Source organism: Cynocephalus volans, chromosome 16 (genome assembly GCF_027409185.1).
Source record: "Cynocephalus volans isolate mCynVol1 chromosome 16, mCynVol1.pri, whole genome shotgun sequence".
Taxonomy (NCBI): domain Eukaryota; kingdom Metazoa; phylum Chordata; class Mammalia; order Dermoptera; family Cynocephalidae; genus Cynocephalus; species Cynocephalus volans.
In genome coordinates this window covers 38,686,977-38,713,777 of record NC_084475.1, presented here as the reverse complement: position 1 = coordinate 38,713,777, position 26,801 = coordinate 38,686,977, and the positions used below count along the sequence as shown (strand labels likewise).

General features: G+C 37.4%; 1 protein-coding gene across 1 annotated transcript in view; it reads left to right on the top strand.

Moving 5' to 3' along the window:
* TMC1 (transmembrane channel like 1) overlaps window positions 1-26,801 on the top strand; it is a 188,278-nt gene that overhangs the window by 64,760 nt on the left and 96,717 nt on the right. The window contains exons 3-4 of the mRNA XM_063080407.1: window positions 905-1,070; window positions 7,109-7,240. Coding sequence (XP_062936477.1) covers window positions 905-1,070; window positions 7,109-7,240 — 298 coding nt within the window. The remainder of the gene's footprint in view (window positions 1-904; window positions 1,071-7,108; window positions 7,241-26,801) is intronic.

The following is a 26,801-nucleotide window of genomic DNA, read 5'->3' as shown; positions in this document are numbered from 1 at the left end:
AGAAGATAGCGATAACTGTGAGTAATATTTGATTTTTTTTCTAAACAGTTTATTCTAAATTGTAGAAGAAGTTAAGGAGCAATAGAAATGAAAGAGAAGTAGGAATGTGTGTTATAAATAACTCTGTGGAAGAAGGAAATGATTGCTCTTAGTATTCTTTCCTTGGAAGCTTCCTAAGAAGTTATGGACATACGAGGCATTCACTGTTAGTTGATAAATAAGATAAAATAATGCTGCCATTATTTTCAATTTTATACTAAATTTATATTTACATGTTACTTATTTCTGTCCATAAGGATAGAATGAGCAAGCAAATGTGCATAGCGTCTTTTTGTTTTTTTAAGGAAGGGACAAGAATTTTTAGAAAAAAGATGATTTGGAATCAAGGATGAAGATAATTTGAATTGAGAGCAATCTCAAGGGCTAAATGAATTTCTCCCAAATTATTCTAGTTTGTAGCACTTCCTTGTCATTCCTGTCCTTTGCTCCAAGAGAGAAGTAAATGGAGAGCAGTTAACCACTCAGCCCTTACGTGTTGGGATGGTGACCTCTGAACTTGCACTTGATTGGAATGCTCTGAGAGGTCATTGTATTATACTAAACTCCAAGCCATTTAGTTACCCAAGTAAATGAAGACTGGACCTATAAGGATTATTGAAATTTAGGGTTCCAAATTCACATACTTGAGCAGATAAACCACAAAGCAAATGAATATCTAGCTAAATTTGTCCAAGTGGAAGGCAGTGGAGCGTATACGTCCTGGTGCACCTTATCGTGATGTGAAGAATTGTTGGATTGTGGTCTCAGATGTGTGACACTAGTTATGAAAAAGTAAGAATAGATTTTGTAGCAGGAGAAAGCACTTTCTGACACTGCTCACGGCATTATCGATTGCTCTGTTTAGGCGAAGAGGAGGAGGAAGATAAACTACCTCGAAGGGAGAGCTTGAGACCAAAGAGAAAACGGACCAGAGATGTGATCAATGAGGATGACCCAGAACCTGAACCAGAGGATGAAGAAACAAGGAAGGCAAGAGAAAAAGAGAGGAGGAGGCGGCTGAAGAGAGGCGCGTAAGTTAGTTTTGAAATATAAGTGAAAGTGTTACTGATTGAGAAACGCCTGACACTGGAAGAAGACCACTCCCTTTAGGCACTCTCTGGCCTTCAAGTCACGAATTAAAACTACTTTAGAAAGACAGGCTTCATCTGATGCTGCCATTTCACTCCACTTAATTAAATGCATTTCAATAATTAAAATAGAATTTTTAAATGAATGTATTTTAAAAAGGGACCATAAGAAATTCTCTTATGAAAGATCTAAATTGTCATAGGTCATTAACATGTTATAGTTAATTTAAATATTTTCAAATTATTTGTTAATCGTATGCATTGTTATTTAAGTAGAAAGCTCCTCAAAAGTGAATCCTAATCACTTTATCTTACAGAGCAGGGGTTGGCAAACCATGGCTACGTCTAGCCCAAGAGCTAAGAATGGTTTTTACAGTTTTACAGGGTTATTAATCAAAAACAAAGATGAATATGGGACAGAGTTGTATGTAGCACTTAAAGCTTAAAATATTAACCATTTGGCCCTTTACCAAAAGCAAGTGTGCTGGCCTCTGTTACAGAAAATTTGGGTTGTCATTTCCTTTTTAAAACATCCTAGTGTCTTTAGTTTTATCAGAGCAAAATTTTACTGAACTCTAAGTTTGTATAGGATAATATATTAAATGCTGTTTAGGGAAAATCCAAGAAAATAATTTTCTTGTCTTTAGTTTCTGGAAATTTCTGAAGGCAGGCCGGTAGGAAAACTGTGCACGTAAAAGACATCTAATAATAGAAAACCTAGACCTCTCAGAAAGGGTTAAAGGGAACTGCCAACCTGTTCTGCTCGTAGTAACAGGGCCCTGTGAATCACCATGAGGTGGTGGAATCTCCTCCAAACACTCCTAGCATTTTATTTTTTTTTTAATTAAAAAAATTTTTTTTTGCAATTTTATATAGTTTATTTTTTTTAGTCCACATGTAGCAAGTTTTTCAGCATTTAGGTACAATTTTCCATGCATTTATGTTCTTGGTGTCTTTTCACTCATTTTCCTTTGTCTTATATATATGTCTAATTCTCTAATTTAGTGTTGATTAGAGGTTAATCCATGTGAAAATACATTTTCTCCAGTCTGCCAGAAGCCAAAGTCTGAATATTTTCTTATTTTTTTCCCTCTTAGTGTGAATCATTTATCAGTCTTTCTTATAGACCCTACATGGCATATCTAAATAGTTACTCCTAGGACTTTAAATGATAAGGAATATTCTAGATGTCCTGCCAAGATGACACACTCCAGTACTCAATAGCTCATTACATTACTTTTCATAAATAATTGCTATTAAATACAACTATACGAAGTTTTTGTCAGGTAAAGAAGCCTAGTGCTAATAGACGATATTTCCTGTTAGGATAAAAGTGTAACCACATCCCTTTCTTTGTTTTATATTATTTAAGTTTAAAAATTTCCCTCCTCCTCCCCTCCCTCCCCCTAATCTATTTCCGCCTTTTCCTCCCCAAGCTCATCCAATTTTGTTCTTTGAGTACCAAGACAGCATTTGCTTTAAGTTTTGACTCTGGTAGTATTTTTTATTTATGTCCTTTTCAAGTATCTTTATACAACGTTCCTTTCAAAATACAACACAATTTTAAGTCCTGTTTATTATTATAATTGTTAGTACCATTATTATGTAATAGCATTTCCTACTAGCAAAGTGGTATTCTGACAGTGGCATTTCATGGAGAAAGCATCACCAATAGACACATGCGTGACACGGGTTGTATTCCAAAATTTGCTTTTCCTCTTCACCTATGCCTCAGAAAAATCCTTCTAAAAAGGTGAGTTGGGTGGGAATTCCTCTGTTTTTTTGTTCTGCTTAGGGTCCTCATATCAACTGCTCAAACTTTAGAAAATAGGGCCATGTGAATTAGCTGGGTCTTTTCCCTATGACAGTGCCTCTCTTTAGCTGGTCCCACACTCATCTGATTTTGAGTAACCCATAAGCACTCATGCTTCCTGTTGGGAAAATAGAATAGTTCAATCAGGCCCCCTCACCTCAGGTCCAGTTGGGTGTGGTGCAGCACATTCTGTGTAAACAAACTCTGCGTGTGTGTGGGTGGAGTTAGTGTGCATGTGTGCCAACGTATCTTTTTAGTTTTGTTGTTATTCTGGTGTGTTCTTGAGAGTTGTGTGGAGAAGCAGCCCTGAACTTATGGCCAGCAGAAAGCTTAGGTCTATAAATAGAGCATGTTTACTTTGCTGGCTGCTGCTCAGTTTTTCTTTGGACTTTGCCAGTAGCAGTTGAGTTGTGAGTTTCTCTTTGGACTGCCGAGCTCCTCGACGTGTGTGTGCAGAAATAAAGACTACTCTTTCTTCAACCAAGGCTCCAAGGGCCTTTCTTCCGGTTACCTAGCTCGTAGACCTGCGTGTGAAGGGTTTGTGACCCAGTCTGGACAATGGGCTTGAGGGGTCTGTGAGCTCCAGACCCAGCCCTAGCTCTACACCTCCCTATCTCTTCACTCCTCCACATAGCCCAACTTTGTCTCCATAAATTTTACAAGTTATTTTATCACTTACACAATTTGCACATGCACTCTAAATAGTATCATAAATTAGTGATACTTCCGATCTCTATTTTAGCATCCATTTTCTATGGAACATTTTGAAGGTAAGAATTTTTTTTTAAAGGAAATGCATGGAAAACACATTTTGAGGAAGATTAGTAGGCAAATCTGGGCATGTTTATTTAGGTTAATTAATTCAGGGTCTTTTTTATTTAAATGTTCAAACAATGCCTCAGGGATTTCCCTTGCACTGGTAAAATATTTGAGACCAGCTAAAACCAGGGTTGTAATGCTAACTATCTTTGGAGATGGTTAAAGAACACTGCCTTGTTAGACATTTTGGAGTATATCTAATAATATTACAGGTTTTTCCTGACCCAGTTTTAAGTGAATAAGTAATTTGTTCATCACAGTGAGAAATTCAGCATATTATGCCTTCTTTTTTCTTAACAGCTATTGTTTAAATAGGTCATACTTAAGATAGAAAGTTATTCTTGCACAGATTAGCCCTAACTTTTAGGAGATTAAGCATGCTTATGCTATACTCTTTTAATATGATCAGCTCTTTTTATGAGTGGTTCCTAGAAAAGCACTTTCCCTGTAATGCTCGTGAGAGTAATATTTTAACTACCTACATATCTGAAGGTAACTTATTTGTCAACCACTGTACCCTAAAGCATGGCAGGATCCTCCTGGGAGCAATCAACAATTAACAACAAAGACTTTAAAAGTACACCAGTCTGGGATCATTTAGTGTGAGAATAATGTCTTCCTATACCATAATAATCTTGATGGGCATTGCTGTATTTTGGAGTACTTGGAGCCCTGGGTTCAGTATAATAACCGTGAGTGATCCAGAAAAGTTCTGTACATATACATTTATTCGGTAAATGTTTATCCAGCTCCACAAGTTCATCATGGAGTAAGGAAAAAGTCATTTAGACACAGATTATTATGAAAGAACACAGTATATATGTGCCAAAGAGGTACAAGTGGTTTGGAGTCTCAGTGAAAACTGTTCTCATAGAAATAATCAGAAAAGGGGTTATTGAAGACATTTCATATGATTTTTTAAGAAATCACAGAATTTGGATAGGCTAAATATATAAAGTATGTAATTAGTGTTAGAAAAGTTTCCACTAAATGATTTCTAAAATTTGGCATGTAAAAATATAAGCTTTAGTACCATAGTGAATCCACACATTGAATAGATCATTCTTTTATTTTTTGATGATCCTGGGTTAAATGAGATGCTGTTTTATATATGATTCTTAATGGAAGTTCAGTAATGTAAAGCTTTAAGGTATTTACATGTAAAAGTTGTGAATTATTTTGGAAGGGTGGGCAAATTAAGGACTTAAAATACCAAGCAATTAAATTATTCATCTTAAGCTTTTTTTGTTTTCTAATTGACTTGGTAGTTTCTTGGGATTTATTTTCTTTTATTTTTGCTAGTTTTCCTAAAGATTTCAGTTAAACAGTTACCTATATAATTTAGATTTATATCTGTGTCTACATGGAAACAATTTAAATCATTTTTATTAAAACATATCTTTCCTTTCTAAGACGAACCAACCCACATGACATTCTAACTGGAAAATTAAAACAAAACAACCCCCCCCCCAAAAAAAAACACTGTGAATATAGATGTAGTACATAAAAAAAAAAAAAAAAAAGAAATCACCAAGTATTTTATGCCCTGGTTGTACAGCACTATAGGCTCTTATATAATACACAGCAAATAATTAAAATAGAAACAACCCAATGGCAATCACGATTGTATGTTAGTAGAGTGTACTTCCACAGTTCTCTTGAACCAGGACCACTCTTCTAAGAAAATATTCAAATTGCCCAAAAAACAGTCAATAGGAAGTGTTATTTCAAAGGGTCAATATGAATTTTTGCTTTAGTAATCATGACATATTTATAAACTATGGATTGGTGGCAAAGGACAGAGACCGCAAAGTTATTTTGTAGGGCGGGCTGTAACTCTGTCCTCTTGTTCCTCAGCTAGAACTTTAACAAATAGCTTCTGCCATATTCCTGCTGTGTCAAGTCATGAGCTTAATGAACAACAAAATATGTTTCTGAGTAACAGTGAATCAGATCACAATTTTTTTTTTTTTTTTAATCAGTCAGGATCTAGGGAGGAGAGAAACTACAAGAGTTAATTAAACAGAGAAAATTTAATAAGAATTGTGAGGAGGTATAAATAATTAACTGGGCTGTTAACTGTTAACTTAGGCGAAAAGAGAACACTAACGTATCTTGGTAACTACAGGGAAGCAGCTACCACTCTGAGGGCTGGAGCAACAATGGGAAGGGTTGAGATGAAAACTTTGAATGAAAACTTTGAAGTGTAGAAGAGACACTCATGAAGCTGAAACTCAGACCTCTGCGGACGGGCTGAGGATCAGCACGACTGATTTTTATAGGGGTGTGGGGATGGGTGGTGAAGCTGATTCTGCTGGTGTTGCTAAACTTGGCAACCTAGGTCCATCTGCTGCTATGGAAAGACCCTCAGCTCCTGGAGTGGAGAAGTGTTGCTAAGGAGGAAGTGTCACCCTGAGAGGCAAACAGGAAGCAGACAGGAAGCCAAAGAAAAGATCGAGCCCCTTCTTAGTATCCCCAATTGTCAGAGTCTAATATTAGCTGGCTGACAAAGCAGAAATGTGACTCACAGAGTCCCAGCCCCAGCACCGCAATATTAAGTATAGAGGGTGTGTGTGAGGTTGAGAACACAGCTTCATAACTGAAAGAATCTGTTACCAAAAACTTGATCTCTACTACATGGTATTACATTCCTGGATTTAAAATCATGTTGCTCATGTTTCGATTTTGTTTTCTTTGAGTTCTGGACTTTATAGTGTTTTTGTAATACTAGAAGAGAAAAGATACATCTCATTTGCTCAGTAAAAATCTAAATTCCTTTGAAGTCCTTTAAAGGACTCATTTCTACCAAATATATTTCAAGTTGAATTTTATCAGTTGAAGTTTGAGTTTAATTAACAGATTAGGTTATCTTTGAAAAATAAATTTTTATTTTTTCCTATTTCAATTTTTCTGTCTTTCTCTTGAGACAGAGCTAACTTAAAACTTTAAAGAGCACTTCAATTACATCTTCACCTCTAATTTATTATCCTAATTGAAAAATAAAATGCCTAAATGGAATGTAGAATTGGTGGGAGAGGGGAACAGAGCAGAGAGGGAAATGTCTTGATGGATCTGTAGCTATTCTTTCCACGGATTTTCTAGTTATGAGAGTTTGAGGCTCTGGACATGAAAGAATAGTCCAATTTCATGACAAAAGTATGCAAATACTATTGTTTAAAGTGATCCTGCATCAATGTTCAGATCTGAGTTCTAATGCTTGTGGGTCTTAGCATCAACTATATACTTGTACAGCCAAGTTAAAAAACCTGGGCTGTATATCTCATACTAGTCTTAAGTTTGGAAGTCAAGCAAGGATTAATTTATCAAGGATTTTTTTTTTCTTTTAAAGGGAGGAAGAAGAAGAAGAAATTGATGAAGAGGAATTGGAAAGATTGAAGGCAGAGTTAGACGAGAACAGACAAATGATTGCTACTGTCAAATGCAAACCTTGGAAGATGGAGAAGAAAATTGAAGTTCTTAAGTATGATGTCACTTTTCATAAGTAGAAACACTTTCCCTGGTATTGATCTTCTAAATCCTCTGAGTATTACTTATATATTATAAATAATGCTATATATATATTACAAATATATGAAATGTTCATATTATTGTATATGATGCTCATAGTCATATAAACATATATATATATCATAGTATAGGCATATATACATATATATGTCTCATATTGCTAGAGAGACTGGGCTAATGATAATAAGTTGGAAACAACAGTAAGCAAATTTATTATTTGGGATGTTATAAATTCTGTGTTCACCTTTAATTGTTTCTTAAACTGGAGTTTTCTTAGTTTAATGCATTCATTACTGTCACTGTAAAGAAATAATATATTTAAATTTTACAAGTTTGTGTGGATTGAACTGCAGGGTCCCAGTCTCAAATGACCTTTTTGTGTGACAACTCTCATTAAAGCACAAAGAGGATGTTAAGCCAACAGAACAGTAAATAGGATTCCAATTAAGGGTTATGTTAATAGGTATTCCCTGGTAACATGTCAGTGACCCAATTTCAGTTTTATGTTGACTACTGTGGGTGCAAAGACACCCATGACACACAGATTTATAAACTCCTCATATGCAAAGTCAAATGATTATCCCATTCCAGGTGATGGGAGCATATTTGCCCCTGTGGACCACATCATATTTCCTTGCTCTGATAGTTGGGGGAGGCTGATTGTGAAAAAGGGAACTTGTCTGTGATAATAGCCATGTTTGCATCTCTCAATTTTGCCACAGATTGTGTTTTTCTACAACCATTTTTATAAATAGTGGAAAGTTTCCAAAACTATCCCCCAACAAGCCTATCTAACTAATAATGCTGTTAAAATGATAGCATGGTATTATTGCCTCTGGTAAGGAAAAAAAGAAGTGAAGTAGCTATCAAGATAATTCACTTCTAGTCTTGGCTCTTCAAGAGCTTGTGTGATTTAAAGAAATAGCTTAACTTCCTGGAGCCTCAGTTACTTCATACCCAAAATAAAGGAAGATATTCTCGATCTTCCCTGTGTGCTTGGAATCTAGCCATTATTTATAACATTATTGTTTTGTTTTATGGAGCAAGGTTTTCCAAGTTCCAAACAATGGTCTTCCCATACACCACACAATTGTGGTCTGGGAACTCCCAGTGCATGCACATGTATACATCCACCGTGAGTGCAGGTAAAGGCAGGCAGCATCCCTGTTCCATGGAGCTGCTATACTAATGTGTATATATGCATGTGGGTGTGTGCACATGTGCATGTGTTTATATATAAAAATAGTTTTTGTTTAATGAAGTGATAATGATGCTAAATTATAGGTTTTAAAAATGTTCTTAGGCTGGCTGGTTACTCAGTTGATTAGAGTATGGTGCTGATAACACCAAGGTCTAGGGTTCCATCCCCAAGGGCCGGCACATGGCTCACTCGGGAGAGTGTGGTGCTGATAGGGTTCCATCCCTGTACTGACCACACCTGCCCCCTCCCCCCACCCAAAAGTCTCTTTTGACAAAATGTGAGTTTGGTAACCTTATGCAGGCCCCCAAAATATATTTTGAAAAATTAATGGCCCATGAAATCCCAAACCTGGGAACCACAGGTAATCGTATAGAGAAAGTTCTAAAATTAGAAAATGATAATATTGTGAACTTTCAAAACATAAATCTGAGTAAAAATGCCAAGGGGTATCCCTCCTTTTCAACTGCATAGGGGTATAGAAATAGTCCCACTCTCCCTTGCCTGTGTCTCTCATGCAGGACAATGGCTCAGATCTAGCATTGAATAGCTGTGCAAATTTGGATGAGTTATGTAGTTCCTCTGACCTCAAGTTCCTTATGAAATTATACTTATTGTCAGGGTTGTTAGAATCATAAAATGAGATAATTTGTATAAAACACTTAGAATGGTGCCAGAACACAGCACATAGCTGGGAAACACAAATCGCAATTATTATTTTATCTCCAGACAGACTCAATGATACCTGATTCCTTGCAGGGTGACAGGAGAGATGGAGAGGGCTTGGGATCTGGCAGGGCTAGGCAGGAGCAGGCCTAGCCACAGGCAAACCTCAGGATCCTTACAAGATGGTGGCACATTGTAGTAGTTTGGATAAACAACCAAATTTTGAGGCTCTGACAAAAGGAAGTAGGGTGTCTTGACTATTTGGCAGAATCCAGGGCCAAACCACTCTTAGATTATCTAAAAGGGTCTGGGGTCTTGGTGTGGAGTCCAAGAAATAAGCAGTGTTTAAAAATAGAGAGAGATGGGGATTGGCATTGGAAGGAAGGGCAGCACCAGGCCTTGGTGCTAGGGCACGGGAGTCTGCAGCTGAATCTGGACTGTAGGTGTATTGTATTTGGCCCACATGTTTTTTGTTTCTTTTTCTCTTTTTTCCTTTTATTATTATTTTACTGTGGCAAAAATATATGACATAAAATTTACCATTTGATGTATTTTTTATAATAACAATATTTCTTTTTTGTCAATCTTTTTAAAGTGGGAGGTTTTATGTCAAATAATCCCCAGATGCCCAGCTCCTCGTGGCTCTACATTTCCACGTGAAAATAACAGCCAGGGCTAAGCCAGAACTGCCCCCTCTTAGCAGGACACCCACTCTTCAGTGTGCACAGTTCTCCAAAAATCCACATCGCTTGTTTATGCTACTCAGCTGGACCTTGTAGGCGTTCAAATTTGTGGCCTCCTACCAGTGCAGCTGGAGAGCAGGCCGGGCATGCTACCAAGACAGGGATTCAGACCTTCAAAGCCAAAGTCAGCTTGCAGAATAGAAGCCCAAATTTAAGCCCTGTCAGGAAGGCTCAATGTCTTGTGATGATTCTCCATGCCACAAATGGTGCCTGCTTTGTGACTGCATGCGTGGGTTGCAGATGGTGCCAATGGCCATGGCCAGGCTGATTCTCTTGGTTTTGGCCTCTTTGATGAAGTTGGCACTAAAGTGCCCAACTTGTCTCCTTTCATAGGTTTCTGAGTGCTGTACTGAGCTTCTTCCCCATAGATTCTAATCACATTGTTACAGCACATGGTCAAGACTTCACAGTACACGTAGGTACATGATTCTTTGCCCTGGTGTTACCAATGCATAGGAGTCAGGCAACTTTCTACCCACCCCTTATTTCTTTCAAAGACATCTAACTCTGAGAGAGAATTTCTAAGGATTGTTATTTCTAGAATTATCCTCCAGCCATTACTGCTGGCTAAGTCCATGAAATCCCGAACACTAGTCTCAGTATAACTGGAGCAGAGGCTTTCATCAAAGGTTTGGATCTGTGTCTGGGTTCCAAGTTTCTCTTCTGGTTCTGGACTCAGAAAAACTTGTGAAACTTCTAAAACAGGTTTTAGAGAGTGTTAGGTTTTCAAGATTTATCTTAGAGTAAAGCTTCAAGAATGGTGGCTTCTGGTTCTCAGGATGTTATGGGAGACTCAAAGGGATAGTCTGCCCACGTTTTTAGAGAACATCTTCCTCTAGGAACATGAGCATCCTCAGGGATTAGGGTAAAAAGAGGGTTAATGCAAGCAGTTGCTACGGAGTCAAGAAGCTCTAGGAATGGGTTGTGAATCCATACGAACACTTACACGTGGCTCAGGAACTGGTGTTCGGCATATTCTAGGTAGTGGAATTGCTTCTCTAGAGAGGAAGCCACCTCCTTTCTACCATCGCTGTAGAACAGTGCTTTTCATTGTATGCTTTACTGTATATTACCATAGTTTCACACATTCATGTATCTTTAAATCTATTTGATAATAATTTCTGGGTGGAAGGGCAGGTGTGTCTGGCCCAGATCAGGAATGTGTATTTTTATTTTTTACTGTAAAAATCACTGGTATACACTCAGGATTGAGAGCCACTGTTTTTAATTTTGAGAATCAGAAATCTTTATTAAGAAGGGATTCTGCTCTGTGGATGGTTTATTGAGTGGGGGAGGATATATATGGGAGTTGTAGGGAGAAAAGGAAATAGTGGTGTATTTCCCAATTATTTGAAAGTCAATTCCTATTTTTTATTAGCTTACTTTAAAATATTCATCAGCAAGAGTATTAAGTGTAATCTGTTTTTAAGTTGTTCATGGGTTTAACTCAGAAGTTGGATGACTAGGTCTTTCCTATCTGTAAGAGGCGGTGGTGCTAACCTGACCGCAGCTGAAATAAAACACCTGGGTAGAAAATAACAGGCCTACTTATTACTCATCCCGAAACTGAAGACCTTTAACTCTATCAGAACATTATATGTGGTGGATCAAAAGCCTTCATGACTAAACCTAAATAAACAGCCCCCTTATTTTCTTGTTGTAGAATAGATTTTGGACTGAAAATTAAGAAACGTAGATTCCAATCTAAGTGCACCTCTAACTATACCTCTTTGAACTTCAGTTTATTTACTTATACAACAAAGAGGTTGGATTGTGGCCTATGGTTTTCAGACTGCTGTCCTCAGAGGTCAGGTGGTTTGGTGAAACACTTCAGGGCAGGGGAGGCAGAACTCCAAGGGGGGGGGCCGCTCAGTCACGATGCCAGCTTTAACCAAAACAGACCTACGGGGTGTCTCTCTTACACAGTGTTCTTCCATATAAAGCATTCATTTGAAGAATGCTTCTGTGGCTTTTCAAATAAGAAACAGTTAATAAAAACAACAACAACTACGACAACAAAAACAACCACTTAACTGGATATTTAAAGAAGATTATTTTAGGGAAGGGACAGTTCTAACATTATATGAGTCCACAAATGAGGATACAGGAGTATTCCAGGCATACTTTGATGTGGAAGGGGCATGTAAAAAGGTATACACCATTTTACAATTACTTATTTTGATACCGAAAATGTTTATCTAGCTATTATATTGACTGCTTTAATTTCTGAGCTTTATAGCACTCTGACCTGATGATCCTGGGAGTTGTCCATTGGCTGACTGTGCTTGGTGATTTATTAATAAGACACCCAGTAAAGCCAAGAAAGTTACCCTTAGGATTTCGCTTACACTTAGGCAGGTGCTTGAAACTGTCAGCTAGCCAGTAAGGTATCATTCCTCCTTAATCAATCCCTCCTCATCCTACAACAATTCTTTGTTTGTTTGTTTATTTTTTATTTTGTTGTTTGGGGGAACTCATATACTCATATTTCTAGGAAAGTGAGAATAGACCATGGTTGATTTCCTCTGCTGGAGCCATCTAAGAAAACTTAGGGAAAATTATCTCTATGGCTCATATCCTCACCCCTTCCTCTCTGGTTTCCTTGGAACTTAAGATTTTCATGGGCAAGAACCATGGTTTATGTTTTAGTTCACAAAGGCCTTTTGTTTGTCTGTCATTATGAAGGAATGAAGGATTTCACAAAGGGGGCTTTTAAGCATGTGTGTACACCCACTAACACACACTTCAACCATTTTGAATTCTTTTTAACCAATAACTCACCCAAAGCCTAAGCCTTCAGTTCTTGTACATTACACGTATCTTGGGTGTAGCAATTTTTTCATCTGAAGAATGGAGGATCTATAGACGATCTATAGACTGATCTGGATTTTGTTGATCAAAATGTAACATTGACATCAATTTTTTTACTACTTAGTAAGTCCATATCAGGTGTCATGCATTATGCTGTGGGCAAACTTTTTAACCTCTATATCCTTGAATTTCTCACTGTGAATGGAGATAAAAGTAGTACTTTTTCATAAAGTTGTTCAGAGGATTAAATCAGTTTATACATATAAAGCACATAAAGTGGTACCTGGCACATACTAATCATTTTATACATGTTAACTGTTATTATTTTACTATCATAATTTCATTTATCCCTCTGAATCATTCTTTAAGGTAGGTATTACTATTTTGACATTACCTGTAAAGAAACTGAAGCTCTGAGAGGATAAGTAATTGTTTATGATCAGACAACTAATAAGTAATAGAGCTATGATTTTAACTTGTCATACGGAAAATTACCTTGATGCAACGGAGGTTTTTAAGTACACTATTAGGCAAGCTCTTCCAGAAGTCACAGGACTTAAAGTCTCACAGACCAAATTAAAATGCTTAAAGCACATGGTTTATTATATTTATTTAAAGCATAGTGAGAAGCAAAGGGAAAGAGATAGGGTAAATGAACACACTTGGGATAGAGTGAAAATAGAGTGGGATTGAGGACAACAGGACCACACTTCAGTATCCTGGGTTTTGCAGTGTTTGTATGTCCTGTCTGATGGTATGGCTAAGAAGACTGAGGTCCCAGAGGGGCCCACAGGATGAAGGTGACTTGGGCCTGTGACAGGCACTGGGTCTATTGGAATGACCTAGGACAAGTACACCTGAGTATAGCAGTAGCTTGTCAATTAGTCTGTTGAAATGCCACAGATTGTATATGCATTTCTTGGGCAGAGCACGTATTAGAGGAACAGAACCAAACTGGAAGACACCAATGGATGGTCAAGTTAGCAGTGACTGATATCAGTCCCAAAGTAGCAGGATAAAGAATCGGTCTTTCCAGCCCTTTCTAACTGTGATATGCTTATTTGTTCAGCATATTTTCTATTCATTTTCTGTCTTTCTTTGGCAGGTATTGCAGGTTACGAACTTATCTGCTGTCTGTGTTGAGCACATCAATTATGCCTATGCGTCACATGCTACATGTTTACTTATTAGCTGTATTTACACATCTTATGTGCACAACTGGCTACATAATCACAGGACCTAGTGCAAAATGTAAATGTGGAACCCCTTCCTCAAAAATAATTGAGAATTTCAATTTTTAAGAATTTCAGAATGGTAAAAGCAGAGCATTAAACCAAGCATGGGACCCATCTGAGTGTGGGGTCCTGTGTGACGGCACAGGTCACAGGCCTATGAAATTGACCCTGCCTATGTGTTTTACCTAAATACTATGAGCCAAGAGCTTACTTATTATTTATGCTGAATACTTCCAATAAATTCCTTCTATTCTAATAGCAGAATTCAATGACTTCAAATAATTTATCAAACTTACATTACAGAATTCAAATCTTATGTAACTCCAAGATGGTGTTCATGTAATATAGCCACGGTGTTTTTATTTTTTATTTTTTATTTTATTTATTTATTTATTTTTTTAATTTTATTTTGTCGATATACATTGTGGCTGATTATTGCTCCCCATCACCAAAACCTCCCTCCCTTCTCCCTCCCCCCACCAACAATGTCCTTTCTGTTTGCTTGTCGTATCAACTTCAAATAATTGTAGTTGTTATATCTTCTTCCCCACCCCTGGTTTGTGTGTGTGTGTGTGTGTGTGTGTGTGTGTGAATTTATATATTAATTTTTAGCTCCCACCAATAAGTGAGAACATGCGGTATTTCTCTTTCTGTGCCTGACTTGTTTCACTTAATATAATTCTCTCAAGGTCCATCCATGTTGTTGCAAATGGCAGTATTTCATTCGTTTTTATAGCTGAGTAGTATTCCATTGTGTAGATGTACCACATTTTCCGTATCCACTCATCCGATGATGGGCATTTGGGCTGGTTCCAACTCTTTAGCCACGGTGTTTTTAAATACCATTTTGAACATGTCATCTCCATGTCCAAAACCTTCAATGTCTCCCCAGTAATTAACAAAGTTCAGAATTAAAAAATCAGCGAGCTCCATGACCTAAATTCTAGCTTCTTTTTCAGATTGAACTCTCATTAGTTACTAATGATGATGACTATAAGGTTTTGGAGATGGACAAAACATCTCCAAATTTTTTGAGCATCTCCTGTTTATCAGATCCTGTGCTAGCAGTTGTTGCACCTTGAAATCAGAAAGTTATCCCTATTTCACAGATGTAAAAACCGAGATTGAGATAAGTAAAGTAGCCTCACACAGCTAATAACTGTGAGGGTGAAGATTAAAATCCAGGTTCCTCCATCACAAAACCTCATGCACTTCCTTTTTTTTTTTTTTTTTTTAAATTTTATTTTGTCGATATACATTGTGGCTGATTATTGTTGCCCCATCACCAAAACCTCCCTCCCTCCTCCCTCCCCCCTCCCCCCACCGATGTCCCCTCTGTTTGCTTGTCGTGTCAACTTCAAGTAATTGTGGTTTTATATCTTCTTCCCCCCCGCCCCTCGTTTTTTTTTTTTTTTGTGTGTGTGTGTGTGTGTGAATTTATATATTAATTTTTAGCTCCTTCCAATAAGTGAGAACATGTGGTATTTCTCTTTCTGTGCCTGACTTGTTTCACTTAATATAATTCTCTCAAGGTCCATCCATGTTGTTGCAAATGGCAGTATTTCATTCGTTTTTATAGCTGAGTAGTATTCCATTGTGTAGATGTACCACATTTTCTGTATCCACTCATCTGATGATGGGCATTTGGGCTGGTTCCAACTCTTGGCTATTTGCACTTTCTTTTGTGCCATGACTACCTCTCATTGAATCATGTTTTCCAGCAAAATGAGTTTAATAGTCTTTTGCAGATATGCTGGGCACCTTTTATCACTTCATTCTGTTCTCTTGTCCACTTTTCAGCATCTTGAGTTCATCTCCCCTCTGACGTCCTTTCTCTGCCAACTGTTACGGAAATAGGACTCAAATGGACTCTCTCTATTATACCTTAGACTTTCTTGTTATGCTGCATTGTGTTGCATTTTAAAATTATATAAATCTCCTTCCTATCAGAATCGATTTTGAGCTCCTCAGGACATAAAGGAAAAGCTGTCTCACAGCGCTTTATTTTCTCGGGGCCGAGCATAGTGCTCTGTATGTTACAAGCAATCAGTTAATGTTTCCTATGTGGGTGACAGTGTTCACAGTTTTGTGTCGGACTCTTATTCCCAAGGCAAGAGAACCATTAACATGACTGGAATGTTTAAAGGTCCTGGCCGAATAGGTGACTAGAGGACAGGAATGTGCTGGGAAAAAGCCCTGATTTGTAGTGCTGGCCACTGTCCACGGTGTAAGTATTTCTGCTATGACCAATCTCAAGATGCCGACTGCTTAAAAACCAGCTCACAGAATTCCTGAAAATTTAGTAATTAGTGGCTTGTGTGAACCAATAAGAGTCCGCTACAGCATCCCTTGGGGGAATCTAATTCCTTTTGATTAACTAAGGTTATGTTAGCGAAAACTAATCTGGAACAATTGACAGCAGAGGCCAAAGTAAGAAGAACTGTTTGTCATTTAATCTATAATCAACAATGAAATGCTTGAAGTGGAGCTGCCCGTGAGAAGGTCAAACATTCTGTAATTGCAGGACTCCAGATAAAGGTCCAAAGTGCATTAATGACTTCTTATCCTAGTTTTTTTTTTTTTTTTTTTTTATCTTAAAACTCTGCTAAAGGTCTTTCATTTTGTATTTTAGAATTTCCTCCCAAATCTGTTAGCATGCATAGAGTTTCAGTCTTTCGTCTGTCTCCTCTTCCTCTTCTGCTCACTTCTCTCTTTTTAAAATTCATTTTAAAAAGAAAAACTTTTTATTCAAGAGGAATTAACTCTTGATTGAGATCAGAAATCTCTTATCACTCACATTAGAGTTCATTTGCCACAACTACCTGCCTCTTCATTTTCAAGGTGTTCTAAGTCTTTCCAGCTAGCACTGGCCTGCACCTTACATATTTCTATTAAATGAGAACAATGTTTCTGACGATTTTCTGTCTCCAGATTTAGCTTATTTATATTTGCTGTATTATTATGATAATAATGCTTAGCAAATTATTGAGGTTAAGTTTAATAATGCTTTCCAAAAAAATATTTTGCTAAAAGTATCAAATGTAAAAATTGTTTTTTTCTTGGGACTTGCTTTTTTAATTAAGGAAGTCAGCTCTAAAACATGGGATAAATATGCTTTTGTCTACCAAGAATTCTCCTCCTTTATTTGTTTCATGATTTGTTTAATCTTTCTTAGCTGCACCATTTTACCATTGTCACCTGGAAATGTTTTTGTTCCACCTTTGTTTGGCAGGCTTTTTGGGTGGCCCATGGTTACCATCCCTATTTATTTTAGAAAGTTGTGAAGGCATTTATTATTGTCATAACTACCTCAAAATCTCAAGCGCATGGCATAGTTAGATCAATCTGAGGTTCTGTCCAGATGGTTGGTGGATGAATATTAATCATTGGAAAAATGGGTCTAAAAATGCTAATATTCAAGGATGTTTTCAAGATTCTTGTCAATCAATCAATCTTACTAATTTCCACAAACATTTACTTATTCAGAGTTCAAATAACCCCAAACTTCAAATAAAGAGGGATTAATTTTTTTACAATATCGAATAAGATAATAATAGCAATAAATACTAAGCATAAGTAAGTTCTGAAGCTTACTTCCAGGTCCGTAAAATGTGGTTACTACTATCTTCTTCTGTGTTTCATCATACCATATTCCATATAGTATTATTAGTCATTGTGTGGTAAGATCCATTGAATTAATTTTCTCAGCTTGCCAGAACATCCTACCCCCCAACAATTTCTAACAAATAGCAATTTACCAAAGAACTTGCACTGTTTAGAATTTTAGTTATCAGTAACAGCTAATTTTCACAACTTACATTAGACTATCCATAATGTTATCTTTGAAATGTGATTAAAAGAAGAAATACATTATAGCAAAATTATCTAGGAATGCTTTTAAATATATTTAACATAATACATTAACAGTAAAAAGAGAGGAAATATGCACCTGATAAGCACAAAATAAGATTAATTAGAGAAATGTGTCTTTGCTATTTTAGGAAGTGTGGTTCAGATCTCAGGCAAAGTAATTCTTGTGAAGATAGCCTTTTGTTTTATCTAGTTTTGTAATAAGAGAATGACCAAGGCATTTTTGAGGACGCCTTTATGTATATGACCAAGGAATGGCAAGTGGAATTTTACTTGTGGGGGGCTTAAGTAAGCTTGTTGCTATGTGATAAAAATAGTTAAGCTTTATTAAAATGTACATACTAAAATAAATGTTTGGAGAACATTCTATCAGAATATGATAACAACTTGGGTGCGAGGAAGAAAGGGGGATAGTTTTATGTTTCCAATAGAAATGTGTCTAAAATTCCCTTCTGCAGTCATGAAAATTAGAAATTTTTAAATAGTATGAACTGCTTCTTTCAAACAGTTGTGTCGATGATGCTTTTTAAATACATATGCATGAGTTTACATTTATACATGCATTTGCGCATGGCATATGTATATAACATCTATATACACAAAAGCACTGAGATATCTACATAAAGATAATGACTCTTTGGATAAATTGATTTTTATATTTTATGCATACACTGTTACTGTATTTCTTGTATTGCTTGGTCACAAGGATCAGGAAGGCTATGGAAGGACACTGTGAAATATTAACACTGGGAAATTTGGCAGAAAGACTAGTTTACATAGGAACATAGCATGCTCTGTGGGTGACCTTACCTAAGCTGTGTTTCCCAAGTCATTAGGATTATCCTCCAGATCGGAGTTTGCTGGGTGGCAAGCAATCAAATTTACCAGGTAGTCCTGATTATCTGCAGAGCTGACTGAACAGCCATCATTTCAAATCATCATTTTAAATTTCTTGCCCACTCGTGGATTAAAAGGCAGAACCCAGTTCCAAAAGAAAACTAAGGCTTTCTGTTAGAACTATTTTGAGATTTAACACTCCTAAATGTCATCACTCAACATTTTGGAAAAGTATTTTATAATACTTAGAAATGCTTAAAAGGGTAAATATAAACACAGAGGTATTGTGCAGACACATTTTACCCAAATTTTCAAAGCAGAATGGTTCTTCTCCCTCTGAGGTAGCGCCCTGTGAATTTTTCTGTTTCACAGCATTCAAAACTCATTAGAATGTGTTTGATTAGCCTGTGCATGAGCCAAGCAAAATTAGCACAGTCTGTCTACCAAGCCATGCAAATGGCCTTGCAAAGAGCTAAATGTTAGTATATTTAAGAATGTGAGATTGCGTGTGTGATTCATGGTGGAAAAATCTTTGTTAGAGAAATTCCTGCAAACTGATTCCCGTAATGCCTTTCTCTGCCTACCCGAATTCTATCAGTCCTTTAATGTGTGGTTTAATTCTTATCTTTGCAATGTCTTCAACAACTGTCAAGCCTACATTGTCCGTCTTCCCTCTTTTCACTTCAAGGCTGTCTTGCACTGTTATGTAATGGGCCTGTGTCTCATTTTTCTTAATAGAGTTCAAACTGTAGAAATAAATCTAAATGTTTCTTTTATTTCTTTCAAACACATTGCTAAGAACATAAAACATACTCAATAAATACCTTGAAAAAAATGACTAAGTAATGGGAGAATGAAAGTATGATAAAAATAAAATAAATTTGTTTATTCACCAGAATTTTGGATGGGTTCTCCTCATAGCTATGTATAGCAATCTATATTTTCAGTGTTATTTCTACCTACTTCTGAGGACAATTTTCCCACCGTAAAGGGGGGAGAGGAAACACTCCCATTTTGCCAATCTTTGGTGGTGAGAGTAGTTGAGGTAAGGTTTTAAAGTGAGCTTTCTTCTTACATCTTGGGCTTCTGATTTTAAGATTCATTTGTGGCTTTAAGGTCACTTTCTTTGCAAATCTCATTTACACTCAAACACCAAAGCAATAAGTAGGCTGGGTGCTGTAGTCTGAATGTCCCCCAATGCTCATTTTGGAACTTAACCCCCAATATGGTGGTAGAAGGTGGGGACTTTAAGAAGTGATTAGACCGTGAGGACTATGCCCTCATGAAAGGATTGATCCATTCATGGAGTAACGGGTTGATGGTTTAATGGATAGTTGTGGGTATGTTTCTGATGGCTTTATAAGGAGAGCAAGTGAAAAGGTTAGCTCTCTAGCTCATGCCATTTTCTCACCGTGTCATACTCTTTAGAGAGTTCCCACCCAAAAGAAGGCCTTCACCAGTTGCTCCTCCTGGGCTTTGGGCTTCCCAGCCTATAAACCGTAATAAATAAATTTTGTATCTTTGTACATTACTCAGTTTCACGTATTCTGTCAACAGAATTCTAGCAACAAAACCAGACTAATACACTGGGATATACCTGGATGCCTTAGGGATATGGCCTCGAACTCAGCATCCTCATAGTACTACCCCCACTTTCAAATATCAGTGTTGCTAATCACATGTTCAAGTGATGCACTAAAACAATATACAAAAAATAAATAGAGCATAAAATCATTGTCATAAAGCTTAATAAGAATATCTGGAGAGACATTTATAAAGTTATCATTATAGAATTGCTTCACACTGAGGAAGAATTCATTTCAGTAATTTGGTTGTACATTGTGTGGGGAAGGAAAAAACATTCTCTTTCACTCCACCCCTCTTAGGTTCATTGGCTGGTTTTTGTCAGATGGCAAAAGATAGATGAAAAAGAGAAAAACAAACAGGTTTATTACCATGTGCATTGTGCGTACACACAGACCACTCAGAGATGCATAACTCAAAAGTAGTTAGAACTTGGGCTTACATAGCACTTCAACAAAACAACATATATTTTTAGAGAAGAGACAGGACAGAGGAAAAGGACTTTGAGTTTTTAGAGTGGCAAACTGTGGAAAGGCAGATATACAGGGAACTAATGAGAGACAAGGACGAGTAAAGTTTGTTGTGCAGACTCCTCTGGTGTCTTCTCTGGGCTGATAAGCCTAGAGTTGTTTCTGGTGATTAATTTCTGTCCTTTTTGGTAGAGAGGGGAGGGAGGACACATTTACAAATTTAGATCCTGCTTTGGGGCAAGAAGGGGAAGGGCAGAGAGCTTTTCTTGCATCTGCTTCTTCTCAAGTGTCTTCAGTTCAAAATAGTCCTTATGCCTTATTTTTGGCACATTTTTGGTATATTTTGGCATAATATGGCACACAGTGCTTATGTGGTATATTTGGGGGTGCTGTGTTCTGCTACCGTCCCATTATCTCTGCTGATAATGGTTCAATCTTAGAATTTTTGGTGAAAAAATATCTTCTATGGAGAAAAGCCAGCCTAGGCTGTGACCAATATTTAAAATTCAACACGAGCTTTTAGCTCCTGGGAAAATCTGTTATGGTTTTCTCTTCCCTCTCTTCTGCTACCACAATACAAAGGATTTTTGGTTGTTTGTTTCACCATAAATTTTAAATCTTAAATCAACCAAATACAGAGAGGAGGTAGAAAAAGGCTTAAAGGAGGATCTAGTGTGCTTGTTTGTTGTTTTTAACCACTAAAGCCCAACTATGCTGTTTCTCCTTTGATTCACCCAAAATTACCCTGAGAAGCTTGACTGACCTCTAGGGTATGACTAAATGTGTTCAAGTCTTTATTTGACATTTAAGTCAGCCGTGAACATTAGCATCGTTTTAGATCCCCGGGGGAGCAAAGAAGTCATCCTAGGTCTGAGGAATTTCTGTGGGTAGTAATTTTGGATTTCATGCAAATTTGACCTGCCCAAGCTTTGCTTTAGTTGTTCACCAAAACCAGCAGATTACTTTACCACATCTCCAATGAGCATCATTGGAGCAAGAGGAAAACTTGCCTTAAGAACTCTTTATACACAGGTCACTCTAAGGTTTGTTGCTGATAAAAATTTTAGAGGTCTTAGGAATTTATAATATAGTTTTCTCAGTGAAGTGTACTAACTAAAAGGAAGTATACCCAAATAAACCAGACATAAAAACTGACAGGTTATGTGAATGTGCAGGCGACTTTATTGCTTGTTCTAGTTTATTTGTTTCTTGTTTCAGATGATCAGTCAGGCAGTTACCCTTTGGGGATATAGGATAAAAAGTGAGCTAGGGATATGAAAAGTAAAGTTATTCACCAAAGACAATGATCAAGCATCAGAATAGGTACAGTACTGCCAATCCAAGGGGACAGCAAATTATACATGATAAAATAGCTTTTTAGCCCAACCCTCCAACAATTGTACCTTGTTGCACATGGGAATCATTTGGGACCTTAAAAAGTACTGAGGCCATGTCCTACTTCTAGAGATTGTGACTTAAGTGATCTGGGGGTGGGAGGACTTGGGCTTTGGAATTTTTAAAAGATCCCACAGTAATTCTGAGGTGCAGACAGTTTAGGAACAATGACTAGAACATCATCCAGTCTTTTTGCTGGTATTCATTCAATTAGCATTTGTTGAAATTCACTCCTGTGCAAGGAGTGCTTAGTGGGAAATTAGAACGAAAGACATAGACCTTGCCCTCAGGAAATTCCAGAGCGGTTATGAAAATGCACCAGAAAATAATACATTGGGACAACTACTTCAGAAAAGGCAGAGGTTAAATCACTCTGACCCGGCAGTAGAGGGGAATGTTGGAAAATAGAGAATCAGAAAAGGTTTTATGGAGGAGCTGTAGTGCCGGCCTGACTCTTGAGCTGAAAATGAAGAAAAGGAAGAAAATGGGTGGAGGAGAAGGTAAAGGGCATTCTAGAAAAAGGGAACAGCATGCATAAAGGCACGGATGCATTGGAAATCAAATTGCAGCCAGCCTCTTTTTTTACTTTCCTCTTATTCATCTTGCATATCATTGCTGAAACATTTTTCTTATAGCATTGTATTGCACATGTCAGTTTCCTGCTCAAAAATACTCATGGGTCCTCACTGACAAGAATGAACCCTGCTCTGCATAACCTGACATTAGGGCATGACACCTTTCCTTTAAGCATTTAGATGCTCGTCTTTATTGCCCACCTGAAGACCTCAGGTATGTTTCCACCCCTTCACTTTGCTCATGCCTCTTCCCTGCACTGAAATGTCCTTCCTGCTCCCGTGGCCATGCAACAGAAGCTTCCCTTTGTTCATGCTTCCTTCAAACCACTTTTATGTTTCATCTCAGTCACGTAGCCCTTACTTTTACTACTACTTACTTGTTTGTAATTAGATGATGCCCTAAATATTCATGTATAGCTTGACTTTCTAATGGGATTGTAAATTCCATACAGAAAGGTGTAGAACCTCATTCCTTTTGCTCACTCTCTGCATATGGCATAGTTCCTTGAAACAAGCAAAAATCTGTATTTTCATTTCTGAGAACAAAAGTATATGACAATATTCTAATAAGATTAGAAAATGGAAGAACTAATCATCTGCATAGTTGCCTGGTCCTTGGCCATGGATGTGTACTACTTTTCCATAGTTAGAAGGATAGTGTGCAGATTGTTCTGTATTGTGAAGTTTTACCTGGTGTTATATCATAAACACTTCCTAAGAAAAATAATAAATATCTTTGGATAATAATCAAGAGTATCATTTACCCACATGTGCCGGGTATGGCTTTGCCTATGTGTTTCAACTTTTGTATGTCCTTTTACCAGTTCCCTGTAGTAAATAATCGTGTTATTTTGAGAGAACTACAGACGTTGAGCTCAAAAACATAGAGCTGCGCCACTTACTGGGTGACCTTGGGTACTTATTTTACTTAGCTAATCCTCAGTTTTCTCATCTCTGAGATGGGTATACTATCAGTGCCCACCTTGAAGGATTTTGTGGGGATTAAGCTAGATGACAGACGTGAAGAGAGCCTGGCATGTGGCAAGCACTCGCTGGATTAGCTGTCACTGCTGTTGCTGTTGATCTTATTCCACAGGGGAGGAAACTTGGATCGAAAGTGTCTAGAAATTCTCCCAAGATCACACAGCTAGTGTGTGACAAAGCCAGGATTCAAACCCATGTCCCAATTATAACGTGAGATACAGATCACAGAATTTAATAGAATGTAGTCCATGTATAACATTTTGCAATTTAATGAGACAGAGAACATGTGCAGAGTTTTGAGGGAAAACACAATTGGAGAAATAATATTCTTGGATTATCCTCTGGTTGGAGAGAGAGAGAGAGATTGAGACAGAGACAAAGAGATCCCCTTTTGCCTCTTACCTCAGGCTCCCCAGCTGGTCCCTGTCCTGATCTCTCTGCAGCAGCACAGCGTGGCTGGTGCGGGGCTCAGGCTGCAACCCCCGGCAGCTTCCTCCCAGGCTGTGTCAGAACTGGGGCTTCTGAAGCCCATTACCTGGGCCCTCTTATCACGTCTCAAATGCAGGGTTAAATCCTCTCCTGATCACTTAATAACGAGAACAATCACCATATCTCATTGGGGTAACAATCTGAGAAAAATGGGCTGGGGTTTTGCCTGGAAGTATCTAGTCTTTTCTTGACTTAGTAATTTGGAGACTCGGCATAAAAATTAAAGTCTATTGCTGTTAGTAATCATTCCTATTACAGGGTTCTCGCTGTTTTCTGTGGACTAAGTTGATCACATTACGTACGTATATTTCCTATAAAGCACATGGCAATCCTATGGAGTAGCTACTATTATTATCTCCATTTCATAGATGAAGCAACTGAGCATCTTAACCATTCCAGCCACTGCCAGCAGCATTACCTTTAGAAAAACATGTTTTAAATCATCACTTTTAGTTTTGAGATAACTAAATAATTCTACTAGCCTAATTATAGAGTTATATTATCTAGGAGGCCTATAGTCCTTATTTTTAATCTCTGTACATTTCAGTAGCTTCTTACCTCTACGACTCTTTTTCAATTACTCAGTAATATTTTTTTTAAAAAGTTCTCTGGACTATTGGTTAGATTTTTTTTTTTTTTTTAAATAGCAGTACTTATTATGAAAAGACCCCTCATTTTTCTGTTCTCTTTACCCTTTACTGAGAAGTATTCATGAGTACAAGTTCTGATTATAGTTGCCCGAAACTCCAGTTTTGAAACATCTTTCATTTACTTGAAAAATAAATTGGTTTCTCAATCATATTATCAAACTGAAAACATGAGGAAGGAAAAGTCAACTTAACCTAATCCAAAAGGAGAACTTGGTTCCTGGGATGAGAACGTGTCAGAGGCAGCACAGCATGTCCGAGTAAGTCTTCTGGGTAATCAGGGGTGTATCATGTGTTATGGGTAAATTATCTATTTTGTAAGTTAGGCCAAAGTGCGCTTCTTCAACTAGCTGTGAAAGCATTCTTGAAAGCCCATGGAACCTTATTATTCTAACTACCAACACAAGGGATTGATGAATGAATGATGAGGCCAGGTATTATTGTCATTAAATAGACCTCACTCAATTATTTATCCTTGGGTCTGGGGTTACAGCTCAGAGAGCTGTGCATATTCTACCAGGGCTTGCTTGAGTACTGAGACTTGGAGACAGGATTACAGTCTTGGCATGGCAGCTTTGGTTGAATGCAATTTAAAGGGATGACACACATTTTTCCGTCAGACATTTGGATGGTTTGAGGCCAATGGATAATCAAAGTTTATCCACAAAAGCCTATTTCATCTCAGCTATGTAGAAAAATTCCTTTAAATTATTCTGATAAATACAAATGGACAGGAAAATGAATGACTATTGAAAAAAAATGAAGTTTTCTTGCTTCTTAGTTTTCTAAATACTCTGTTCTTTGTTTTCTTGCATTCTGATATCCGTCATTGGCACTTTGTGTATGATGTGTATCGGTCAGTGTTTCTCTCCATACTGGATGTTTCCTTTTTGTACCTCGTTTCTAATTGCACAAGGAAAGATGTATTCTGCTTAAGAAATCTGTTAGCAGGGAGGATGGGATTGATGATACTAGTTTTCTTCCATTCTGAAATCATATCAACTCATTGCAAAGGTCAGCCCTGAAAACATGTTCTCCCATGGAGTCCCGGAGCTCTTCCAGCCCAGTGTCCCTTCTAGGCCTGCAAGCTGCAAGAGCACTTCCTTACATCCTGTGAGCATCAGATTTGAGGGATATAGAATCTCTTTTTGCTAGACAGTCATTCTAGGGCCACCTCATGGCCCCTGGCTTTCTTTGAAAGTCATGCCCAAGATTTCTGATGAGTTAAGTCTCTTAGTCATTCTGGCCAAGGTGGGCAGCGGGGAGCAGGGAGTAGCTAGAAAGGCTACTCAGGGATCCCTTCAGTATGAAATTGGGGGGGTGTCTCTTGGAGAATGAAGGAAGGTGCAGGGCAGTAAGGAAGGGAAAACGTTCTTTCCTGAGATTCTATAATGTAGAGAAGAATCTGGACTTCTGCCTATAAATCAGTTAGAATTCATATATGTGTTTGGAGGAGCGGGGAGGTGGTAGTAATTGAAAGAAAAATCTGAAACTATACCTAGCATCAGGGAAAACGATTAGCAACTGAAGGACAAGCAGTAAAAACCTGCTTATATTATTGAAAGGAAAATTACATTTATAATAACTGACAAAAACTTTATTAATGCCATGTAAATAGGATTCTATATTATTAAATGAATTTATAATTAATTTTGTAGTGATTTTCACTTGGTTATAATGCTGACTTCCTTCCCTCTAAATTTTGCTAGTTTAATGCTCATCAGCTCACAAAATTAAAAACTTGGGCAGAAATATGGAGTAGAATAGCTATTTCTTTACACTTCTGACTGCTTAGAAGAAAGCCATGCTTTCTAACTGGCCGCTCATCTAGAAAGAGACATAACTCTAATAGGCTAAACTGAATGACTTTTAAATTATCTGCTAAGCATCTACAGTAGTAAATATGCCCATAAGTGGGCACTTTGTTACACTTGAGAAACAAAATTTTGATTTTATTACTAAGAATTTTTGAGTTCTCTACTTATACATGTTCGTTATAACAGAGACTGA